This window comes from Ipomoea nil, unplaced genomic scaffold, assembly GCF_001879475.1.
Source record: "Ipomoea nil cultivar Tokyo-kokei standard unplaced genomic scaffold, Asagao_1.1 scaffold2922, whole genome shotgun sequence".
Classification (NCBI taxonomy): domain Eukaryota; kingdom Viridiplantae; phylum Streptophyta; class Magnoliopsida; order Solanales; family Convolvulaceae; genus Ipomoea; species Ipomoea nil.
In genome coordinates, this window is record NW_017619350.1 from 1,178,612 (window position 1) to 1,199,273 (window position 20,662).

Genomic DNA, 20,662 nt, shown 5'->3' on the forward strand with positions numbered 1-20,662 from the left:
TGCCGGAGAAGACAACCGTGTTCGGTTGTCTTCTCCGGTGGACAGGTCGCCTTCTCCATTGGAGAGGACGACCAGTCCGGTCGTCCTCTCCAGTGGAGAAGGCGACCAGATCTGGCCGCCCTCTCCAGTGGAGAAGGCGACCAGTCCGGTCGCCCTCTCCAGTGGAGAAGGCGACCAGTCCGGTCGCTTTCTCCACTGGAGAGGGCGGCCAGATCTGGTCGTCCTCTCCAGTGGAGAGGACTGTGGAGAGGACGACCAGATCTGGCCGCCCTCTCCAGTGGAGAAGGCGACCTGATCTGGTCGCCTTCTCCACCGGAGAAGACAACCGCCGGCAAGGTTTTTTTTTTTTTTTTTTTTTTTTAATTTGTTGTCGCCGGAAATATGGTCGGAAATGTTCGCCGGAATTTTTTGACCGGTTATTCCGGGTGAAAAACCTGCTATTGGGTTTATTTGACTCAAAATAACAAGTTAAAGGGCCTAATTGCACCTTGTCAAAGTTGAAGGGCCTAATTGCTCTTTTGCCTATAGTTTAAGGGTCTATTTGACCCTTTTCCCTAGTTTTTATATCACTTCTTACCTCCTCATTTCTTATTATTATATTCTTTCGTACTAAATAATATAATTTATATTCTTACTTTATTCTCACATTATTCTTTTATCATTGAATTACAATTATTTTCTTCTTTAAATAAAACAAATGAATAAAGAATTGGCAGGCCAAAAAAATGAAGCATCATCGTTTGTCCTTATCCAAACGCAGAAACATCATGGCTAGCAACAAAATGGAGTAAATGGTTGTTTAATCTGGATTGGATGTTTGCCATTTCCTCTACCAACTTTAGCACCATGAACTAAGTTTGAAAATTTTAACTACATTATATAATTTAGGATGATTTTTATTGGCTACCGTATATTTAATATAATTATATTAACATTTTGTTACCGTATAGGCGTATATTTATTATTTATTATAATAAAAAATATGATATTTAAAATCATAATTACATATTCAATTAATTTGATATATAATGCACATTATCTTGGAAATCTAAAATTCTCGATTATTTATACCATTAATTTAGATTTTATCGTAGATGGTAGAAATACAACAAAATATAGTATTAGGTAGCAAGTATTATTTATTTATATATAGTAAAATAATTATTAATATCATCAGATTTGATTTTAATTAGTTCACTATTGTATAAAGGGCAAATTATACAATATAATTTGGGCGTACTGATGATTTTTTTTTTTATATAAATACGGAGTATCTTTTTATATAAAAATTATATTTTGTTCAATTGAGCATCTATTTTGAACTATCCTCCCTATCAAGATATATAAAGCTTTTGGTCCGTATGGACAATTCAATTAATCATAAAAATAAAAATTAAAAAAACTAATCTGATATCATTACATCTTTTTAAATATTTTGTCGGACGAAATTAACGTCCTCTCAAACATTCTATTAGGCCGAGTTTTAGAGGCCTTCAATTGAAGGTGCATTTTGTTGTTGGTCCCACCCATCTCCAAAAAAAAAAGGTAGGACCCCCATCCCCATATTTAATTTGATCAACCTTCCCAGTTACCGAAGTAGTTTGAACTTTTGAAATCATTCTCTTATTATGTGATTTATATCTACAGATTTTTTTGAAGAAAATGAAAAAGATTTTTTTTTTCTTTAAAAAAAATACCATCTTTGAAGCACTATTATTTGTACTCGGTTTTTTTTTTTATTTGTGCACAATAACATTTTGGTTGGAATCTCATATTTGAACTTTAGTGAAGGTGTTATTGCCTCTTTGTGCTTCAGTAAATTGAAAAATTAGTTATAAATAAATATTACATTGTAATTGAGTATTCAAAAAATTAATGATGAAGTTTAGTTTATAAATCTTATAAGGAATTTATTTTTAATAATACCATTTTTATCCAACAAAATTCAGAGACTGATACCCAATATCCAAAGATCTTGTCTCCTTCCTCTTTCCCATCCATTTCCAATCTCATTTCTTAAAATTATTACCCCCCCAAAAAAAAAAAAAAAAGTTCACATATAAAGCTCTCTGCATCCGATTAATTTTCTATTGCAGAGAGAGAGAGACACGGAGAGAGAGAGGGGTTGAAGATGAAGACCGGAGCAAAGTTCATAGTTCTCCACCCTTCACCTCACAAACATGGCGTCACGGCGGCTTCTCCTCGTATTCTGCTGCTCCTTTTGGTCTCTTTCTTCACTTTCGCGTTTGCCCTCACGTTCTTCTCCGGCAGGGACGCCGTTCCGGCCGCCGGAGCAGCTGCCGCCGCCGCTGCCAAGGCTGAGTTGCCGAAGCCGGTGCTTGAGGCGCTTCTCCACTACGCTACGGTGAATACAACGTTGGTGTCGGGGCGAATGTCGCCTGCGGAGGTGAACAGCATCTCCGCCGCGCTCCGCCGGTGCGGCGGAAGCGGATGCAACTTCCTGGTTTTCGGGCTCACCCACGAGACCCTTCTCTGGCACTCGCTCAACTACAACGGCCGCACGGTCTTCGTCGACGACGGCTCTTACAGGGTCTCCAAGTTCGAAGAAGACCACCCGGAAATCGAAGCCTACGACGTCCAGTTCACCACGAAGGTGAGCGAATTGCCGGATTTAATGGCGCACGCGAAAGAGCTTCGCAAAACGGAGTGTCGGCCCGTCCAGAACTTGCTCTTCTCCGACTGCAAATTGGCCATAAACGACCTCCCGAACCAACTCTACGACGTCGCTTGGGACGTGATCTTGGTGGACGGGCCGCATGGGTATTTCCCGTCGGACCCGGGGAGAATGTCGGCGATTTTCACCGCCGGAGTCTTGGCCCGGAGCAAACCAGGCGGCGCCGCCCAGACCCACGTCTTCGTGCACGAGATTGATAGAGAAGCGGAGAGAGTATGCAGCGAGAAATTCTTGTGTAAGGGAAATTTGGTAGAATCTGTAGATTCTTTAGGGCATTTTGTGGTAGCTAAAATGGAGGCTAAGAGTTATAAGTTCTGTAACAAGCCGGAATCTTCATCGTCGTCTTCTTCCCCTTCATATGCTAACGAATGAGGATATTCGCCGCCGTCAACATCTCTTTTTTTTTTTTTTTTTTTTTTTTTTTTTTTTTTTTTTTTTCATTTAAACCTTTTTCATATGTACAATCTGTAAGTTACAAGTACCTTCAAACTTCAAAGTTTGATTTAAGTATTCCATGAAATTATATGAGAATCCAAAATCAAATTTTGCTTCCAATTTAGTCCTTTTAATAAAAATCTAGCAATATTTCAGGAATTATGTCCCCTCAAACATTAAAATAAAAAAAGAAAAGAACTAGCTAGTAAGTAGTCACCATACGACAACCTCTCGATCTGTATATTTTTGACAATCTTTCATAGGGTCTTAAGAGTTCAATAGTTGTAGTAGATATTATAGGAATTATATGGTTCAAAATTTTATAAGTAGTAATGATGATTTGGTCACTTGGATATAGGCAATCTAGTATTCAAATTTGGTATAGACACTAAGGGGCTATATTCAAGTGGTTGGACTCTGTCCAAGTACTTCGTCTAGGGTCAATATAATTTAAATTTTGGGGCACATTATCTCATTTATGAGAAGTGCATCTAGGAGATCTTAAATAAAAGACCATTACAAAGAGTCAATACTCCCGCAACCAAATATTTTATCTATATGTTATAGCTTAAAAAGTCAATATCTCATTACTGGAGTTCAATCTTGTGATCTTCCCTTAAAAAGAGCTACAAATATACGATTTGAGCACAATGTATTGAGCAGGTTCAAAATCCTCTATTATCAAAGCAATAATAATGTTCCATATTTCAAAATTTTCCTCAACAATATTCATTATTTTGGATCAATTATGTTGGCCAACCATAAAATCAACTAAGTAATTTATTAAGGTTCATATCTTTATCATACATTAAAAAAAATTGTTATTTTTACTAAAATATTTTATTATTAAATAACTTGATTGTAATTAATTTGATAGTGAAAGAAGTTTAAGGATGCTAGATGAGTATATGACATCATATTTTGGTGTTTGGTGTTCCATATGACCATATCCAATCCAAATGCCTTAAAAGCACAACTTAGCTTGTGCTCCAATGCCACAATAAGTGGTGAGAAAATGGCGGCAACCACTAATATTATGTCGGTGATGGGCTTGTACTGTATATACCAAATTATGCCAGCTTGAAATGTTGCACTCATCTTTATCCATCAATATACAAGGAAACTAATATAAAATATAAAATGTATATCAAGATGAGTGTTCGAGTGAGTGAAATTATTATTCTGAAAATATTATGGATTTGAGTTTTGTTAATACTTTATTAGTCGATGTCAAAATAAGTTGAGATGTTTTGCCGCCCATAAAGTATAAACATATAGACACTTGTGTATAAATATTTGAAGACATATAAAACACTATTTATTTTATTCATCAATTTTTAGGACAAGATTAACTCTCAACTTTGGAAATTGAACTTAATAATATGTAATGTACACAAATTAATGAATTTCTATAAATGTTATCATTGATTATTTTTTTTTTTTTACTGAATTGATCTACGACTACGGTCGTCGAGTACTATATTTTTTTTTTAGTAGATTTCATTGGTTAGGAAAAAAATTATAATAATATTATATATATTGCATGAAGATATTACATGACTCGATCTAATTGAATGATTTTGACTCAAGATTGACATGAACCACTCAAAGATTACATTAAGTATACCAACTAATAATGAGAGGATCGCTATGTAAATAATGCATTTGAGATATATTGACAATAACAACAACCAAAATTATGATTCCAGTTGTAGCAGAATCTCAAATGGGATCTGCGGATTCAAGACAGCGGTGGAATTATAGGCTCCGGTGCACGTGAGCCGTGGAAGGTTTAGTGAATGCGGAAGGAATGAGAAAGCGGATATCACGTGAGCGAATGAATAGATGTCAGTCAGCCAACAAGCAACACAGGTCATCTGGGTGTTTCCTAATTAGATCCGATCACGTGAGACACGCTATTAAAGGCGCGTGCATGCCGCCGGGAAACGAGTTTTCTACGGTCAACGCGCCCGGCGTGTCGGCTGCCCGGCACCGTGTTTTCCGGTCCATTAGAAATATCTTCGTGGCCACACGAGTTGGGCTTAAACTCTGTTGGCCCACGAGGTTTATTGGTCCAATGTAGCAGTTATTGGATGGAGAGTGGTCGTACTGTTCTAATGTTTTTATTGCAAATCAAAGGTTTTGAGTCCTTTAGCCCAAACATTCTTGGGCCGTTAATGTCATGAAACCCACAATCTATGTGAATACATAAAAGTCGATAATAATTCCAGTCAAGATGACAAAAGATACAAATTTACAATTACAAGTATGACTTTCAATTTTTTAAAATTTTTTTTAACCAATAGTCATTTACCGATTAGAATCACAAAACAGAATTTACCCAATACACACTTTCGAATTTTTCCTGTCACTCCAAAAAAGAAGTGTATTTCATACAAAATTTACAAACTTAATTAAGATACGCAATAAGGGTTTTACTCTTTGAAAATACACTTAAGAGGTTAATATGTTCTTAGCTAAGTCTGGTAGATGCTCAGAGCCGTGGTCCGTGATTGGATTACGTGTATATATATATATATATATATATATATATATATATATATATATATATTGTGTAAAAATGTATAATTTGGTGTAGGTATAAATTGAAACATAAATAGTATAATTAAGTTATTGACTCTAGAATTCAAAGAAAAAAAAAGTTATTGACTATATATGTATTTTCCTCAACATTGATGTGGACATTGTACCAAAAGGATGATCTGTTTAGGTCAACTAGACTAAGTTTCACTCCGTCCATTGCGCCATGGATGTCACCACTCCAAGAGTTCCAGTCCTAGTGTCCAACCTCTAGTGCCGCCTGAGTGGATGCAGTTTGCAGTGGCCATTTGCTTCTGCAATTCTTGTCGGCCGCCTCATACTTATTCCATGCTCACTAAAGATCATCTCAAGCTAATAAAATTGTGAAGTGGTAAATTATAGTCATTAAGTCCATCAAATAAAAGGATCAATGTTAAGTGGTCACATAAACTTATACTACAACTTATAAGGTTTCATTTGTCATCCAAAAATTAATTGTTACCCGTTGATATATATTTCTAAGTTTAGTTTGTATTCCACCATTATGTCTATATAAAGCATGTATACTCAGAACAATATCAATACAGCATCTACAATTTTGAACAACTAACACTCTGCAAGTCTAGACAACACAACAAGATTCATCAATTATGACTAGAAACCTCTATATTGCTTCCACTTCGACTATTATTAAGTTTATTCAGTATAGTTAGACTATATTTACATCTAATATCTCTGTGGATAGCTGTACCGATTTCCAACTATTGTATTGAAAAACGCAGCTCAACACAAAAATCAATTGCAGGTTGGCCCACGCTCCACCATTTTCACAGTTCAACGCATGCACAGATGGTGGGCGAAAAGTATGTCTTCGGCCACAACTCCGCAACTTCAAATGCCTAATCATTAATCTTCATATTCAAGATTAGGTATGGATCGGACTAATCATCACCTGCCATTAATTTCCATAATAAGAAATTAAAACAGTAAGAACACAGCATACAAGGCTAGAGTTTTTTTTGTTTTGTTTTGGGTGTATAATATAATCCTATTATGTTTGAGATATGATACATAGATGATGAGCTTTGATATCATAACCCATGTCTAAGCAAAGCAGAATATGTAATCAAATGCCTTTCAGATCTTGCTGGCTTGTTAGATTCTGGAACTGTTTGAGAAAATTTAGGATGTTTGCAAGAAATGCGGTTATAGCTTGCACGGTTAGGGCACTGCTGCTGTGTCCGATTAAACGCGGCGCATTCCGCCGCCGATCTCTGGTTGGGAAGCCCGGGAATGCAGTTTTGCTTCACGTCAAGAATCCCGGTCGTGATCAGCTTCCGACACGCCGGCCCGACTTTCGTGAAGTAATTATACGACAGCGATAGATTCTGTAAGTTTCCTAGGCCGCATAGCGGCTCCGGCACGGACCCGTAGAGCAGATTCCCGGCGAAGTTCAGCTGCTCCGCCATTTCCAAGCACCCTAAAGAGCAAGGCAGCGGGCCGGTTAGCATGTTGCCGCCGGCGTCGATAACCGTCGCTCTTCTTAGCAGGCCGAGTTCGACCGGGATACAGCCGCTTAGCTTGTTGTTCAAGAAAAGGACTTCGAGCAACGTCGCCGACGCGTTCCCGATGCTCCGGGGAATCGGACCGGTGAACCTGTTGTTCGCCAGCGTTAAGAATGCGGCGGTGGTGGATCCGAGGTTGTCGGGGAGCGTCTGCATGAAATTGTTGTTGTTGAGGAAGAGCGCGTCGAGGCGTTTCCCGAAAATCTGCGGCGGGACGGCGCCGGAGAGCGAGTTGAACCGGATATCCAGGAAAGACAGATCCATTATGTTGAGAATCGACGTCGGGAACGCGCCGGAAAGCTGGTTGTTACTCAGATCAAGCTCGTAGAGAAACGGGAGATTGGCGATCTTGGGAGAAATCGCGCCGGAAAAATTGTTGCTGTTGGCGTGAAAAATGGCCAAGTCAGGGAGCTGATCGATGAAGCCATCCAACGACGGAGCACTGAGCTGAAAGCCGTTGAAATCTATGGAGGCCAGAGCGGTGGCGCTCCGGTTATCCGGCGGGTTACCGCAGTAGAAGCCTTTGTAGTTGCAGACATTAGGACCAACCCACGACAACGTTATCCCCAGTGGATCGGAAAGGATACTGTTCTTGAAGTTTAGGATCACGGGTAGAAGCTGAACAATTCTTTCATCCAAGAAATTGATCAAATCTGGGATTAATGGGATTAATGGCAATGGCGGCAGCGGGAGTAAATCGGCGCCACAGTGTTGAAGAATTAAGGAGAAGATAAGACAGTAGGGAAGGATCTTATGGAGAGCTAAGTTTTGGGAGTACATTGTAAAGTTGGTGAAACCAAACTATGTTGCTTCACCCATTTTTATAGTAGTGGTAGATTTGTTTTTCCTCATTGAGACTAATATGGATTGACTTGGATTATTCTTTTTTATTTTTTTATTTTTTTGAGTGAGAAAATAAATCTGCATGCACTATTTGAATGTGTATATTGAATCTGTTTTGTAATTCTAGTGGACAAATGATCACATACAAAGAGGTAACTAGGCTAAGCATTAGGTTAAGTTACTTATAGCTGATCGACTCAAATCAATAAGGTCAACAATTTGACCAACTTGATTGAGTTGGTCTATCCACTTTACAAAAATTTAATTCATAAAAAAAAGTTAACTTAAAACTCTTTAAAAAGATATAATATATATCAATTTATTTATCAATTGTTGGGTATATAGTGGTGGGTTTATTGTCATCATTACATATGTTTCTTCTAAGATTTCTCACTGCTTTCCTAACGTTTGTGCTACTAAATAACGCCAAAATCATGTTCCTGGTAGGTGAAGCCTTGGAAATTCGAAAATTCTTTAAATGGTAGTGGAATGGAACTGACACCAATATAATGTAAGGCTAGTCCAACTCTTTATTTGTTTATTGGCTAAAGTGGTGGCATTCCAGAAAGTGCTGTTGCGTTGCAATTGGTGGCTCGAGGAGAGGAATATATAATAGTTGAGCAAATGGAAATGTTAAGGAATGGAAGAAAAATCAAATTGCATAATAAAGTAATAATGGCATGTTAATTATTTTTATTTGACCATGTTTTGATTGTTGGAGTGATGTGGTTTTATCCAATTGACAAAGTTTAAACTTCATTGATTAAAGGGTTGATTTTTATTTTTTTTATTTTTTTTATTAGATATAAATTTTCTTCTCTCAAAATGTTGATTTCTAATCACAGAAGTTTCTCATACCTGATCGATTCGACAGAACATTTGAAAATATGTAAATTAAGGTTATTCAATAACTTTATACGATTACTATTCAATAGTATTCATCTGATAAACACTACTCATATATAATAATTAACAAATCATTATTAGAGAGATAAATTACACTAAAACTAACATAGTCATAAAGCAAATTAAAGTAGAGCATTGGTGACACAAAAAACAATCATCACATGAATATAAGTGGAAAATCAATGCGCTCACCATACAATGCACTAGATAGCCACATTCAGAAAGCTTATCACAATATATAAAATATTTCAATCACGGTCAATATCATTAGCCACACGTTTTAAACAATATTATCAAATTGAAGCATGATAAGTGCCAAATTAAATGAAGTATAACAAGCATAACATAAAGTATAATTTTTTAAAAATAGTAGTATATCTACTATAGTAAAATTAACTTCTTCTTTTTTCAAATAAGATTTGATTCGAGTTGTATTTGTAGAGTTTGATTCTTATTCATCATGAATTCTTTAACTTAGTACATACATATATATACAATACTTGATCCTCGACCTCATAATTGCATTAACAATTTGTTGAAAGTTACTGGCTCTATTACATTCTCCACTGAGGCTCGAACTCATAATCTTCCAAATGAAAGTCCAACCCGGGTACCATTAGACCACATAGTCCTGGTTGATTTGTTGATTAACTACTCTAAACTATTGAGTTAGTACAAGATTTTAATACACCGATTTATCCAATTATTAATAGTTTTTTTAGGCAAATTATGCTGTGCATCCGTATGCACCATGCATGGTGCATACAAATGCAAAAACGACGTCGTTTTAATAAAACGCGCGTCTCCCCTTAAAAAAAAAAAAAAAAACCAAGTTCGATTCCCAGCAACAACATATGAACTAAAATTCCATAATCGATGAACTATAATTCCATAATCGATGAACTATAATTCCATAATCTAATCTATGAACTAAAAATTCCAGAATTAATGAACTAAAATTCCATAATCTATAAACTAAAATTTCAGAATCGATGAACTACAATTCCATAATCGATGAACTATAATTCCATAATCAATGAACTATAATTTCATAATCTATGAACTAAAATTCCAGAATGAATGAACAATATAATGTTGTTGCTGGGAATCGAACCTGAATTTTTTTTTACAGGGGAGACGCGCGTTTTTTAATAAAACGACGTCGTTTTGGCATCCGTATGCACCATACATGGTGCATACGGATGCACAACATAACGATTGGTTTTTTTAATAAAAAAATAAATATCTTATTAATATCAACTTCCTACGTATAACGTATGGGCCAACTAACATTCGTGAATATGCTTACAACATGGTTAGTTTATGATGCATGGGCCCATAAGCATATATAGCTAAAATAGTTGTATGAGTATTGTCACTTTTTCAAGCCCAATTTCAGTGTTTTATATATGATTACAATTTACTTTCTCTATTAATCTTTAGGATATTTATCCGTCTTTAGATCATGAGCGATGAGAAATCATTAAATTTGAAGTTTAAACTTACATATGATTGTTCTCTAGCATTAGAAAATAGTAGTCACATGGTTGGAATTAGGATGTTAGATATGATTGTTCTCTAGCATTAGAAAATAGTAGTCACATGGTTGGAATTAGGATGTTATAAGTTTGAGGATCTAACTTGAATTTGTTGGAGATGTATAAAAGCAAAATGGGCCATTAATAGAAGATTAAGTTAGTTGTTTTATGTTTATAGAAAGTAAAATATGCTTGCAGATTTTCCTTACTAAGTAATGTCAAGTGAGTCATGTTGTCCTAGTCTAATCCAAATTTACTTGAGTTTGACACTAATATGGATCCAAATTACATGAAAAATGGCCTGACACTATTCTATCATCTGTATAGGGTTATGCCAATCATTATTGTGTGGACCATATTTTGTATAGTGTAAAATAATATACATTTAGTATAAAAATAATGTACTTTTAATATATTAAAAATGTACATTGTATTAAGGTGATATACATTATTTGTGTACTGAGTATATATTATATTCTATAATATACATTCAGTATACAAATAATATACATTTAATATATGAAAATTATACTTTTTGTTATAATTTACACAATAATTTACCGGGTTGTGCCATGCCAATCAACCAGTGATGGGTGGTGCTTAGGCCTGTCTAGCTCACATTGTTAGCTTTACTTGTACTGATAACATCCTTTATATAATAAAGCTATATGGGTTGAGAAATAATTAATGTTACAATTAATGCCACAACATCATTTATTATAAAAAAAAACAATATTTAAAAAATAAAATAGCTATATATTATATAATCATATAAAAATATACTTTTGAAAAATAAAATAGCTATATATTATATAATCATATAAAAATGTGTTCAATTAGAGTTTAAATTTACACATACAAAATTTAAAATTTGATTTCCAAATGTAATTATCTTAGTTATTATTCGTATTGTGAAAATTATAATATAGATGAAATACAATTAAGAATAAATCAATGTAATTATATAAATTATCTCTATAAGTTTATTTGAATATGTATGTACATAATTAGAGATTATATTAACCATACAAAATTTTAATTTTAATTTTAATTTTAATTGTAATTGTAATTTTGTATTCTATAAAAATAATAAATACTTGACCAATGGAAGTTCAAAAATATTATTATATTAAATAATTTAAAATATTTTAATTTTTCTATTTTTTATTTATATTTATAATAACATAATTTTTTTCCGTGCATCGCGCGGGTGAATTACTAGTTTCTATAAAACACCAAACATTTATCATTTTCTAATTGAGGAATTGTAAAACACCGGGGGTTAAGTTGAAATTTACAGGAGTTCAGGACTTAAAAATAAATACTGCAATTTCATTAATCAGGATTCAGGATCTCCGATCTATCATTGATTTCCGGGACAAGACGAGGAATCAACGGGAGCGGATGAAGAACTGAAGAAGAGATACTACGACGTTGAGTATCAAAGACCGTTACCGCCGCCGCCTCCCACCGCCATTGACTCCTCCATTAAGGTCACTCTTAAGCTCTTAACTCAACTTCGGCCTTTAAATCTATAGTTTTGAGCTCGTAATTATCTCAGTATGCGCTTAAGTACTTCTAATCTATCAGTTACTGCTTTGCAAAGTGAATGAAGACTGCGGATCAGTGAATTAATTGATTGAAACCAACCTAAAATATTTTGGTTCGAGTCGACATTAGGGATTTTTTTTTGGTTCTATAATTCTCGTTGCACCATTTGACCTTTTCCCCTTGTCAAATACACTTCATTAAGATCATGAGTCTGAACCGAAACAAGTCCAAAGTAGTGTGCAAAATTTTGTTAATAGTGCTCTAAAAGATGAAAATGTTCAGTGAAGTCATGCAAATCAAGTGTTAAAATAATAAAATGGAAGTGTAAGAACAGAGATAGGTATTATATCTGCTTGCTCTACCATTTACTCACCCATAGACACATATTTTATATATCAGGTATTGTGCAGCTTCACTACTAGTTTATTGGGCAGTCATGGGTGCTTAACTCCATGCTTCTTGAGCAGTGCTGTTATTTTGCATCACTGAGGTCTGACTTGTCGCAATGAATCCCCAATCTTCTGAAGTACCAAATCCTCAACCTGTCACAAATGGCACTGTGGATTCTGTGCCACCTAATCCAGCACATGATGGGGCTTCTAAGCTATCCTCTTGGGCTAAAAATTTGAAAATTCCGCAACCATTTGTGGGACCACAGGGGGAAGAAACATCAGGAAACATGGCAAAATCACCCTTTGCTCGTTTTACTAGTGGGTTTGGACTGAATTTATCTCCAAAGTCTCCGAAAGATGATAATTCAGAGGGAACAGCAAGTACATCACCGTCTGGATTTATTGGTACATTCACAAAAGGATTAGTTGACTCCTCCAAGAATGCAGTGAAGGCTGTGTCAGTTAAGGCTCGACATGTTGTGTCTCAGAACAAAAGAAGATATCAGGTTGCTTTCTGTTGTCTATGATCTTCACAATATCATCTTCATACCAGGTTGCATATACATTGGAAGCTGGTGTTATTGACTGCAAACTCTATAGACATCTTGCAATTACGTATTCTGATATTTGCAATTTTGCATTTTCATATGTTAACAGAAGTATTCCTCTTTTCTAGGAAGGAGGATTTGATTTGGATTTGACATACATCACAGAAAATATTATTGCTATGGGCTTCCCTGCTGGTGATATGAGCTCTGGATTTTTTGGCTACTTTGAGGTAAGCAAACAATATTTCTGAATGACAGGAAATCATAAATCGTTCTCTCATTCTGTAGTCAGTACTAACCAGGGCTACTTGAGATTTGGAAATAGGGGTTCTACCGAAACCATATGGAAGAAGTGATTAAATTCTTTGAGACACATCATAAGGTATTGCTGGCTGGTTTGTGTTTTTATCTACTTTATGGCTAGATATTTCAAAGATGAGCTTTGGAGTATCTTTTGTTCTAGAAGTTCAATTTTCTTTCCTATCTATAATCTATGGCTATTAAGGAAATACTTGCTTTATTCTCAATCAACCTCCATGGTGCAGGGAAAATATAAAGTATACAATCTTTGTTCTGAGAGATTGTACGATGCATCACTATTTGAGGGAAAGGTGCGTTCTCATTTCATAAAAATACTGCTGCATGCTCTCTTAGGAGATGGAAAAGAGCATTTCTGCTGAATCTTAATTTCCACATCTCTTTCCTTTTGCAGGTGGCTAGTTTTCCATTTGATGATCACAATTGCCCCCCTGTACAACTTATAATATCATTTTGTCACAGTGCATATTCATGGTTGAAGGAGGATATTGAAAATGTCGTGGTTGTGCACTGCAAGGCAGGTATGGCAAGGACTGGTTTGATGATATCCAGTCTTCTTCTGTACCTAAAGGTGAATAAACTTTCTTATATTTGGATCCATAAGTTGCTAAGGTCACAGCCAAAATGGATATTCTCTTCTTGGAGCTTCCTGTGCTTCTCGTGATTATTTTTATGTGAGTAAATATGGACTCTTGTTTTCTTCCTCCAGTTCTTTCCAACAGCTGAGGAATCTATTGATTACTACAACCAGAAAAGATGCATTGATGGAAAAGCCCTCGTTCTGCCAAGTCAAATTGTACATTCAACTAACAACTACACCTCTCTATTTTCCCATCTATATTCTTAACAGTTCCTTACTGATAGATTCTTTTTTTGATAGAGGTACGTCAAGTACTTTGAACGTATTTTGACGGGCTTCAATGGAGAGAATCAGCCTGGGCGGAGGTAAAAATTTTATTTGATTAATGCTTGAATACCTTTTTGGATTATTTATTGGAAGTTCATGTTTTATATATAAAAGAAAAATTATAGTCTTGCAATCATCCTTATGACCTTATGTACTCAAATCTGAGAAGCTAGCTTTGAACAAGGTACAAAGTGGGATTTGTATCCTTACTCCTTGAAGTTGTTGCAGGTGCATGCTCAGAGGTTTTCGGCTCCATAGGTGCCCTTATTGGATCAGGCCCTCCATTACGGTCTCTGATCATAATGGTAAGTTAAAATTTACTCCATACTAGTTATGTCATCTTTATACCCACACTAGCCATTTATTGTAGACTATCCTGTCATTCAGTTTGACTTTCTGAATTCGTCCTATTTTTATTTTAATGCATTGGTTCTATATGACTTCTTCTTTGGCAGGTGTGCTCTTTTCGACCAAAAAACATCCGAGAACCAAGGATATCTCGGTAGGTCTTTAGATTTGCATCTTTTCATACTAATCTGTTCCTCATGGGAGTGAGTTCTTTTAGCTTTGCTGATGCAAGTGTCTTCAACATAGCCGGTTGAGGAACTGACTATTTTTATTTAGGAGAAGTGGGTATCTATTACTGATTTAACTCATACTTCTATCCTCCATTTTGTACAGCCTGAAGAATACTGGTTCAGTGCACCAAAGAAAGGGATAATGGTTTTTGCTCTCCCTGGGGAGCCTGGCCTTACAGAATTGGCTGGAGATTTCAAAGTCCAATTTCATGACAAGCAAGGAGACTTTTACTGGTATGCAACCAATTTTTTCGGGAGTGTTGGTAGCACTTAAAAAATGTAGATCAGGTTAAATTCTGCATCAAGTGTGGATTCTTATAATGTTCTCTTGATTATTTAGCTGGTTGAACACAACAATGATTGAGAACCGGAAAATTCTGAATACGGCCGACCTTGATGGTTTCGACAAGGTAAATGGAGAGAAACTTGCTACACTTTAGGGAATTTTATTTATATATTTTTGTACTATTTTTCTTGAAGCTGTATTGGAAGTTTTTCTGATCACATGATTATATCCCTTTGCTGGACTGTATTTTGATAGAGAAAACTGCCCTCGCCTGGTTTCCTAGTGGAAGCTGTACTTGCGGACTATGATGCTGCTTTTCCCGCAACTCCTCAACCAGAAGCTACTGGTGTAAAATCAGCTGACAATTCGAGTCCCAAAACTACCTCTTTTCCCAGTCCGGGCTCAGCTGATGAGTCTGCAGCCGCTGCTGTTGACTCAAACCAACAATCAGCTAGCAACAAGAAAGACGATGTATTTTCTGACAATGAGGCTGAAGAAAGCGGGAAAAGGAAAGTTACAGCCGCTTCTGAAGGTGTAGACGCTGAAGTCTCGGGTTCTGGGACTAATACTGGTTCAACTCAAATCTCGAGTTTGACACACAAGGCGGAGCAAATCTCACTGCAAGATCCCGGGGCTAAACACAACGAGCCAAAAAAGGATGCCGCTGTTGGAGCTGCACCAGGCGGTGACACCCCTAGTTTAGCAGAAGTGAGCGATTTCAAAGCCATGGCTGCTGATGCATCTGTGTTTACATTTGGAGATGAAGAGGATTATGAAAGTGAATGAATAAAATGGCCCCCACATATACGAAACTATGTACAGAAATAGCGCAGCTCACACATGGTTTGTTATTGGTTTAATCTGATGGAACAACAAATCCGGTTTCATTCATCGTATTCAAATGTATGATTGTTGGACCATTTCTTTCCTGTATTATTGTCTGTCCAGAACTGAGTATGAGGATTGCCATGGACTTGAAGAATTTATGAAATTGTTAACAGGATTTATGATTTTGCCATACTAACTGCTTGGATTAACTCCTGACTTTGACTGTTATTGCTAATTTCCTTGTTTTAACTCTTTAACCGTTCGGGTTGGATCTAAAATTCATGTAATTATCCAATTATCTTGTCACCAGCGAGCTCAACTTGAACTTGAGGGTAGGGGTGAATTTAAGTTGGTATATATTTTTGGAATGACCAGGTTATTACGTGTGAGATGTCTTATAATGACCATTTGGTATTAAAATGTAAATTGAATTGGTTTTCATTTGTCATGTAATTTAAAAGAAGTGAAAAGTCATATTCTTTGTTTGCGGACGTATAATAAATTGAAAAACACGCAAGCACTATAGTCCTACGCGGCAACATGATGTGTACGACACGTGAGTATCCTAGGAAGCTACAGGAGCAGTAGTTTGGTTGTTTCTTCTGATAAATCAAATGATTCAAAGTTGAGAAACATCGTACCGGATGGGAAGAAACAATCAAGAAAACTCCTGACAACATATAACGCATTCATCATTTGATCCAATCCATCTTACGTTGTCTATAAAAGCTTCAGCAGATGTCTAGAATATAATCAAAATCCTGAGAATTATATTTGACTCTATCCTCTGGTCTGATCTTCTTCTATAGTACGTATATATATATCATATTCATTCCATATATATATATATGTCGAATTCTGGCATTCATGGACGTCTCCTCGAACTCACTGGTAATTCCATCTTCAATCTCTCTTCATACCTGGGCATGCATGGAAGCTTTGCAACAATGCAGCAGGTTCAATTCGTTCAAAGCAAAATAATGATTTGTAAATGAACATGAATTTGCAGTTGTTAGCTGTAGCAGACTAAAGAACACGGAGTGGATTTCTAGGCAAGATCCTTACGTTTGTCTCGATTACGCCACCACCAAATACCGTACTAAAACCTGCACAGGTATATACTTTTTCCTCTTATCTGATGCATCTATTATTGACATTCTACGTTTGAGTCGATTAACTATGAAAATATAGTCTCTTTAGCTTCATTTTAGTCTTTTACACTGCTGAAAATTATGAAATTTCCCATTACCCGAAAGTGATCTTATATAAAGTAAAACGTGGTCAACAGAGGATCTTCCGGATACCAAAAGTGGTCGGAACAAAGTTTTCAACTTGATTTAAGATCATTGTCAGGTAGTGGGAAATTTCATAATTTTTAGCAGTGTTTGTAAACTAGAGTTAAACCCCAGGCACACCCTCGGGTGGTGACAACATGTTTTTGTGGTAAAAATGCAGTAAATTAAAGAATGGAAATGATGGAAAATTATATTATTGTGATTTTTGTGGGTGTAGATGGAGGGAAAAGCCCCATATTTCAGGAGAAATTCGTGTTCACGCTGATTGAAGGGCTGAGAGAGATGAACGTGGCGGTCTGGAACAGCAATACGCTATCTTCCGACGACTTCATCGGCGGTGGAAAGTATGTAATCCAGTTTTTTTAGGTTTTCCGTCGAGTTCTTGGTTTGAATTTTTAGCATTAATGTAATATTCGTGCCTACATTGTTCCAGGATTCTACTGCACAAAGTTATCTCCCAGGGATACGACGATAGTTCTTGGCCGCTACTAACCAAGTCCGGCAAGAATGCCGGAGAAGTCCGGCTAATAATGCACTATTCTAATGCAGCTTCCACGTCTCCTTTCTCATCAGCTCCGGCGGCGCCGCCAGTTTATTCTCCGTTCCGCCCTCATTCCACAGCATATCCGTCATCGTTAGCTCCCTATCCTCCTCCGCCTGCCGCCGCTTATCCTCCTCCGCCTTACGCCGCCACCTCTTCCTCATACTATCTCACACCATATCCGCCCTTCCAACACCATTCATCGTCGTCGTTATATCCTCCCGCGCCATATACCGGAAGCTATCCACCACCGCATTACTATGGATAGATGAAGCAAGATTGTTCATATATATAAGCATCTCATCTATTGCCGGCATTTATATATAATTATTGTTGCATTAATGAATGCATGGATTCATTGCTTGTGACTGCATATTATATTCGCAGCCCTATGTAGCTAAAAATTAATGAAATAATGTGTTTTTATAGCTTTTATTTAGTTCTTCGGAAATTTATATGCTAGTTAAAATTAAAAATAAAAAAAAATCCATCTTGTTCACCATATATATGTGTATGCACACATTTTTTAAGGTATTTTTTTTCTCGCTTGTATAGTATAAGAATGAACACCAATGGATCAAATCAAGTTTTTTTTTTTTTTTTTTTTTTTTTTTGGTAATAATATGTAAATTATGACTTGATTAGGGATTTTGTCACATCCCTGATGATCCTCGTCCCAACGGGAACGAAAATGGGAAAATTTTCTGGAGAACGGGGGCGGGACGGTCCCCGCCCCGTCCCCGAATAATTATTATAATTAAAACAAATAAGTATATATATATATATATATATATATATATATATATATATATATATATATATATATATATATATATATATATATTAATTTTTTTAAAATTAAAACTAAGGTTTTTAATTTTTTAAAATTAAAAATTACACTAATTTAAGATTTTGACTAAGAGTTGACTGTTTCCGGCTTAATTTTCTGCGGAGACGGGAATGAAGACTAATTTTAATTCTCTCTCCCGTTGCCATCCCTAGACTTAGATCGCTTGAGATACAAGGCCAATTCGGCCATGGTTATGGAAAGTTGATTTCATTTATGGAAAATTGTGTTTAGGAAAGTCTTAATTCACAACGAAAGATAGACAACAATTATGAAAAGTCTAGATTTGCCTAATGTTACGTTGTGAAATATATGTTCTTGGTGATTCTCAAGCTCTCCTAACCTAAAGAGTTTCTCCATTGTTCATTTAGGTTAGGTTGTCAAACCCATGAGTAATATATGGACCATTAGATTACACCAATACCTAACCTAATTAAAGTTTATTTTAAGAAAAAAAAACCTAATTAAAGTTGGTCAGAACCCGTAATTGTCTAATCAATACAAAAATATATTTCTCTATAAACATCTTTAATGATAAAGTATATCGTAAAGTCTCGAAGAACAATTCCCTTAGAGTAATAGTTTGGTGTGATCATTGTCTTTGTTTATCCTTTAATGTAATATGGTAACGTACGCAATTACATATGATATCCCATGCACATTGACAAAGAGTGCTTCCTAAATCCTACCATCTTTCTCCGATTACGTACGCAATTATATTGCATATTATATTTGAGTTGTTGTTTCAACTTTCATATGTTGAATGTATTGTCAACGTTTGAAGATAGGGACTTGGAACTCATACGTGGCATGCAGGGAATAGTTTGGTGGCTCAGGTGATTTACAGCGCGTGGACATTTTCAACAATGCTTAGGTGACTAACTGACCATATAACGTGTATTTACAAAGTTTTGTATATTTGACTTTCGGAAACTGTGGTCAATGGGGTGATGGGGCGCGTAGGTCTCATAGCTTCTAAGTTATCCTGAGGTTGAGAGTTCAAGTCTTTTTCACCCCAAACTTTTATTAATCCACTATAGTATAACATGTTCCTTATTAAAAGATGGATTGGGCTGGTAGTCAATGGGGTGGTGGCGTAGTTGGCTAGCGCGTAGGTCTCATAGCTTCTAAGTTATCCTGAGGTCGAGAGTTCAAGCCTCTCTCACCCCAAACTTTTATTAATTCACTATAGTACAACCCATTCCTCATTAAAAGATGGATTGGGCTGGTAGTCAATGGGGTGGTGGCGCAGTTGGCTAGCGCGTAGGTCTCATAGCTTCTAAGTTATCCTGAGGTCGAGAGTTTAAGCCTCTCTCACCCCAAACTTTTATTAATCCACTATAGTACAGCCCATTCCTCATTAAAAGATGGATTGGGTTGGTAGTCAATGGGGTGGTGGCGCAGTTGGCTAGCGCGTAGGTCTCATAGCTTCTGAGTTATCCTGAGGTCGAGAGTTCGAGCCTCTCTCACCCCAAACTTTTTTTAATCCACTATAGTACAGCCCATTCCTCATTAAAAGATGGATTGGGCTGGTAGTCTAGTGGTGATTGGGTTCAGCCCAATGTACCATAGAGTAATGATTGGCTCCGGGTGTTCTAGTTCAACCCAATATAAAATTGCAAATTATGCTGTGCAACCGAATGCACCATGCGCATGGTGCATACGATGCAAAACGACATCATTTTGGTTAAAAAAGGCGTGTCCCACTTAAAAAAAAAAAAATCAGGTTCGATTCCTGATAATAGCATTTTTATATATCCATAAATTCATAACTATATATTCATATATCCACAGTGAATGAATGAACTAAATATCCACAATGAATGAACTAAATATCCATAAATTAATAACTATATATCCACAATAATGCTATTGCCGAGAATCAAACCTGTTTTTTTTTTTTTTTAAGTGGGATGCGCGTTTTAGTCAAAACAACATCGTTTTGCATCGTATGCACCATGCGCATGGTGCATTCGGTTGCACAGCATAACTATTGATATAAAATGGGTTGGGTTGGTATTCTATAGTAGTTTTACTTGAGTTTTGGA

The 20,662-nt window shown here is 36.2% G+C and overlaps 4 protein-coding genes and 2 non-coding genes across 6 annotated transcripts; 5 read left to right on the plus strand and 1 right to left on the minus strand.

Moving 5' to 3' along the window:
• The first annotated feature begins 1,961 nt into the window (after positions 1 to 1,961).
• Positions 1,962 to 3,250, plus strand: LOC109161379 (protein IRREGULAR XYLEM 15-like). The gene has a single exon (XM_019309744.1). It carries the CDS (start codon positions 2,132 to 2,134, stop codon positions 3,065 to 3,067), a length of 936 nt encoding a protein of 311 aa, XP_019165289.1. The 5' UTR covers positions 1,962 to 2,131; the 3' UTR covers positions 3,068 to 3,250.
• Positions 3,251 to 6,416: 3,166 nt separating this feature from the next.
• On the minus strand, positions 6,417 to 8,048 carry LOC109161378 (uncharacterized protein At4g06744-like). The gene has a single exon (XM_019309743.1). The coding sequence runs from the start codon at positions 8,014 to 8,016 to the stop codon at positions 6,763 to 6,765; it is 1,254 nt and encodes a 417-aa protein (XP_019165288.1). The 5' UTR covers positions 8,017 to 8,048; the 3' UTR covers positions 6,417 to 6,762.
• Positions 8,049 to 11,859: 3,811 nt separating this feature from the next.
• LOC109161517 (phosphatidylinositol 3,4,5-trisphosphate 3-phosphatase and protein-tyrosine-phosphatase PTEN2A-like) lies at positions 11,860 to 16,121 on the plus strand. The gene is made up of 13 exons (XM_019309947.1): positions 11,860 to 12,016; positions 12,474 to 12,972; positions 13,143 to 13,244; positions 13,340 to 13,396; positions 13,560 to 13,625; positions 13,727 to 13,903; positions 14,042 to 14,128; positions 14,213 to 14,277; positions 14,468 to 14,544; positions 14,695 to 14,741; positions 14,921 to 15,051; positions 15,158 to 15,227; positions 15,359 to 16,121. The coding sequence occupies exons 2-13, from the start codon at positions 12,580 to 12,582 to the stop codon at positions 15,887 to 15,889; spliced, it is 1,803 nt and encodes a 600-aa protein (XP_019165492.1). The 5' UTR covers positions 11,860 to 12,016; positions 12,474 to 12,579; the 3' UTR covers positions 15,890 to 16,121.
• Positions 16,122 to 16,664: 543 nt separating this feature from the next.
• Positions 16,665 to 18,203, plus strand: LOC109161297 (elicitor-responsive protein 3-like). Its single transcript, XM_019309631.1, has 4 exons — positions 16,665 to 16,822; positions 16,941 to 17,045; positions 17,444 to 17,570; positions 17,660 to 18,203. The coding sequence occupies exons 1-4, from the start codon at positions 16,780 to 16,782 to the stop codon at positions 18,033 to 18,035; spliced, it is 651 nt and encodes a 216-aa protein (XP_019165176.1). The 5' UTR covers positions 16,665 to 16,779; the 3' UTR covers positions 18,036 to 18,203.
• A 1,496-nt stretch (positions 18,204 to 19,699) lies between these two features.
• On the plus strand, positions 19,700 to 19,784 carry TRNAM-CAU. The gene is given in 2 exon segments: positions 19,700 to 19,737; positions 19,749 to 19,784. It is a non-coding gene; the product is annotated as a tRNA-Met (tRNA).
• A 219-nt stretch (positions 19,785 to 20,003) lies between these two features.
• On the plus strand, positions 20,004 to 20,088 carry TRNAM-CAU. Its single transcript is given in 2 exon segments — positions 20,004 to 20,041; positions 20,053 to 20,088. It is a non-coding gene; the product is annotated as a tRNA-Met (tRNA).
• The last annotated feature ends 574 nt before the right edge of the window (positions 20,089 to 20,662 follow it).

Coding starts and splice junctions, on each gene's coding strand:
- LOC109161379 (XM_019309744.1), top strand. CDS start 2,132: ATGAAGACCGGAGCAAAGTTCATAGTTCTCCACCCTTCACCTCACAAA.
- LOC109161378 (XM_019309743.1), bottom strand. CDS start 8,016: ATGTACTCCCAAAACTTAGCTCTCCATAAGATCCTTCCCTACTGTCTT.
- LOC109161517 (XM_019309947.1), top strand. CDS start 12,580: ATGAATCCCCAATCTTCTGAAGTACCAAATCCTCAACCTGTCACAAAT. Junction 13,397..13,559: donor TCTTTGAGACACATCATAAG/GTATTGCTGGCT, acceptor TCCATGGTGCAG/GGAAAATATAAAGTATACAA. Junction 13,626..13,726: donor CATCACTATTTGAGGGAAAG/GTGCGTTCTCAT, acceptor TTCCTTTTGCAG/GTGGCTAGTTTTCCATTTGA.
- LOC109161297 (XM_019309631.1), top strand. CDS start 16,780: ATGTCGAATTCTGGCATTCATGGACGTCTCCTCGAACTCACTG. Junction 16,823..16,940: donor ACGTCTCCTCGAACTCACTG/GTAATTCCATCT, acceptor ATGAATTTGCAG/TTGTTAGCTGTAGCAGACTA. Junction 17,046..17,443: donor CCGTACTAAAACCTGCACAG/GTATATACTTTT, acceptor TTGTGGGTGTAG/ATGGAGGGAAAAGCCCCATA.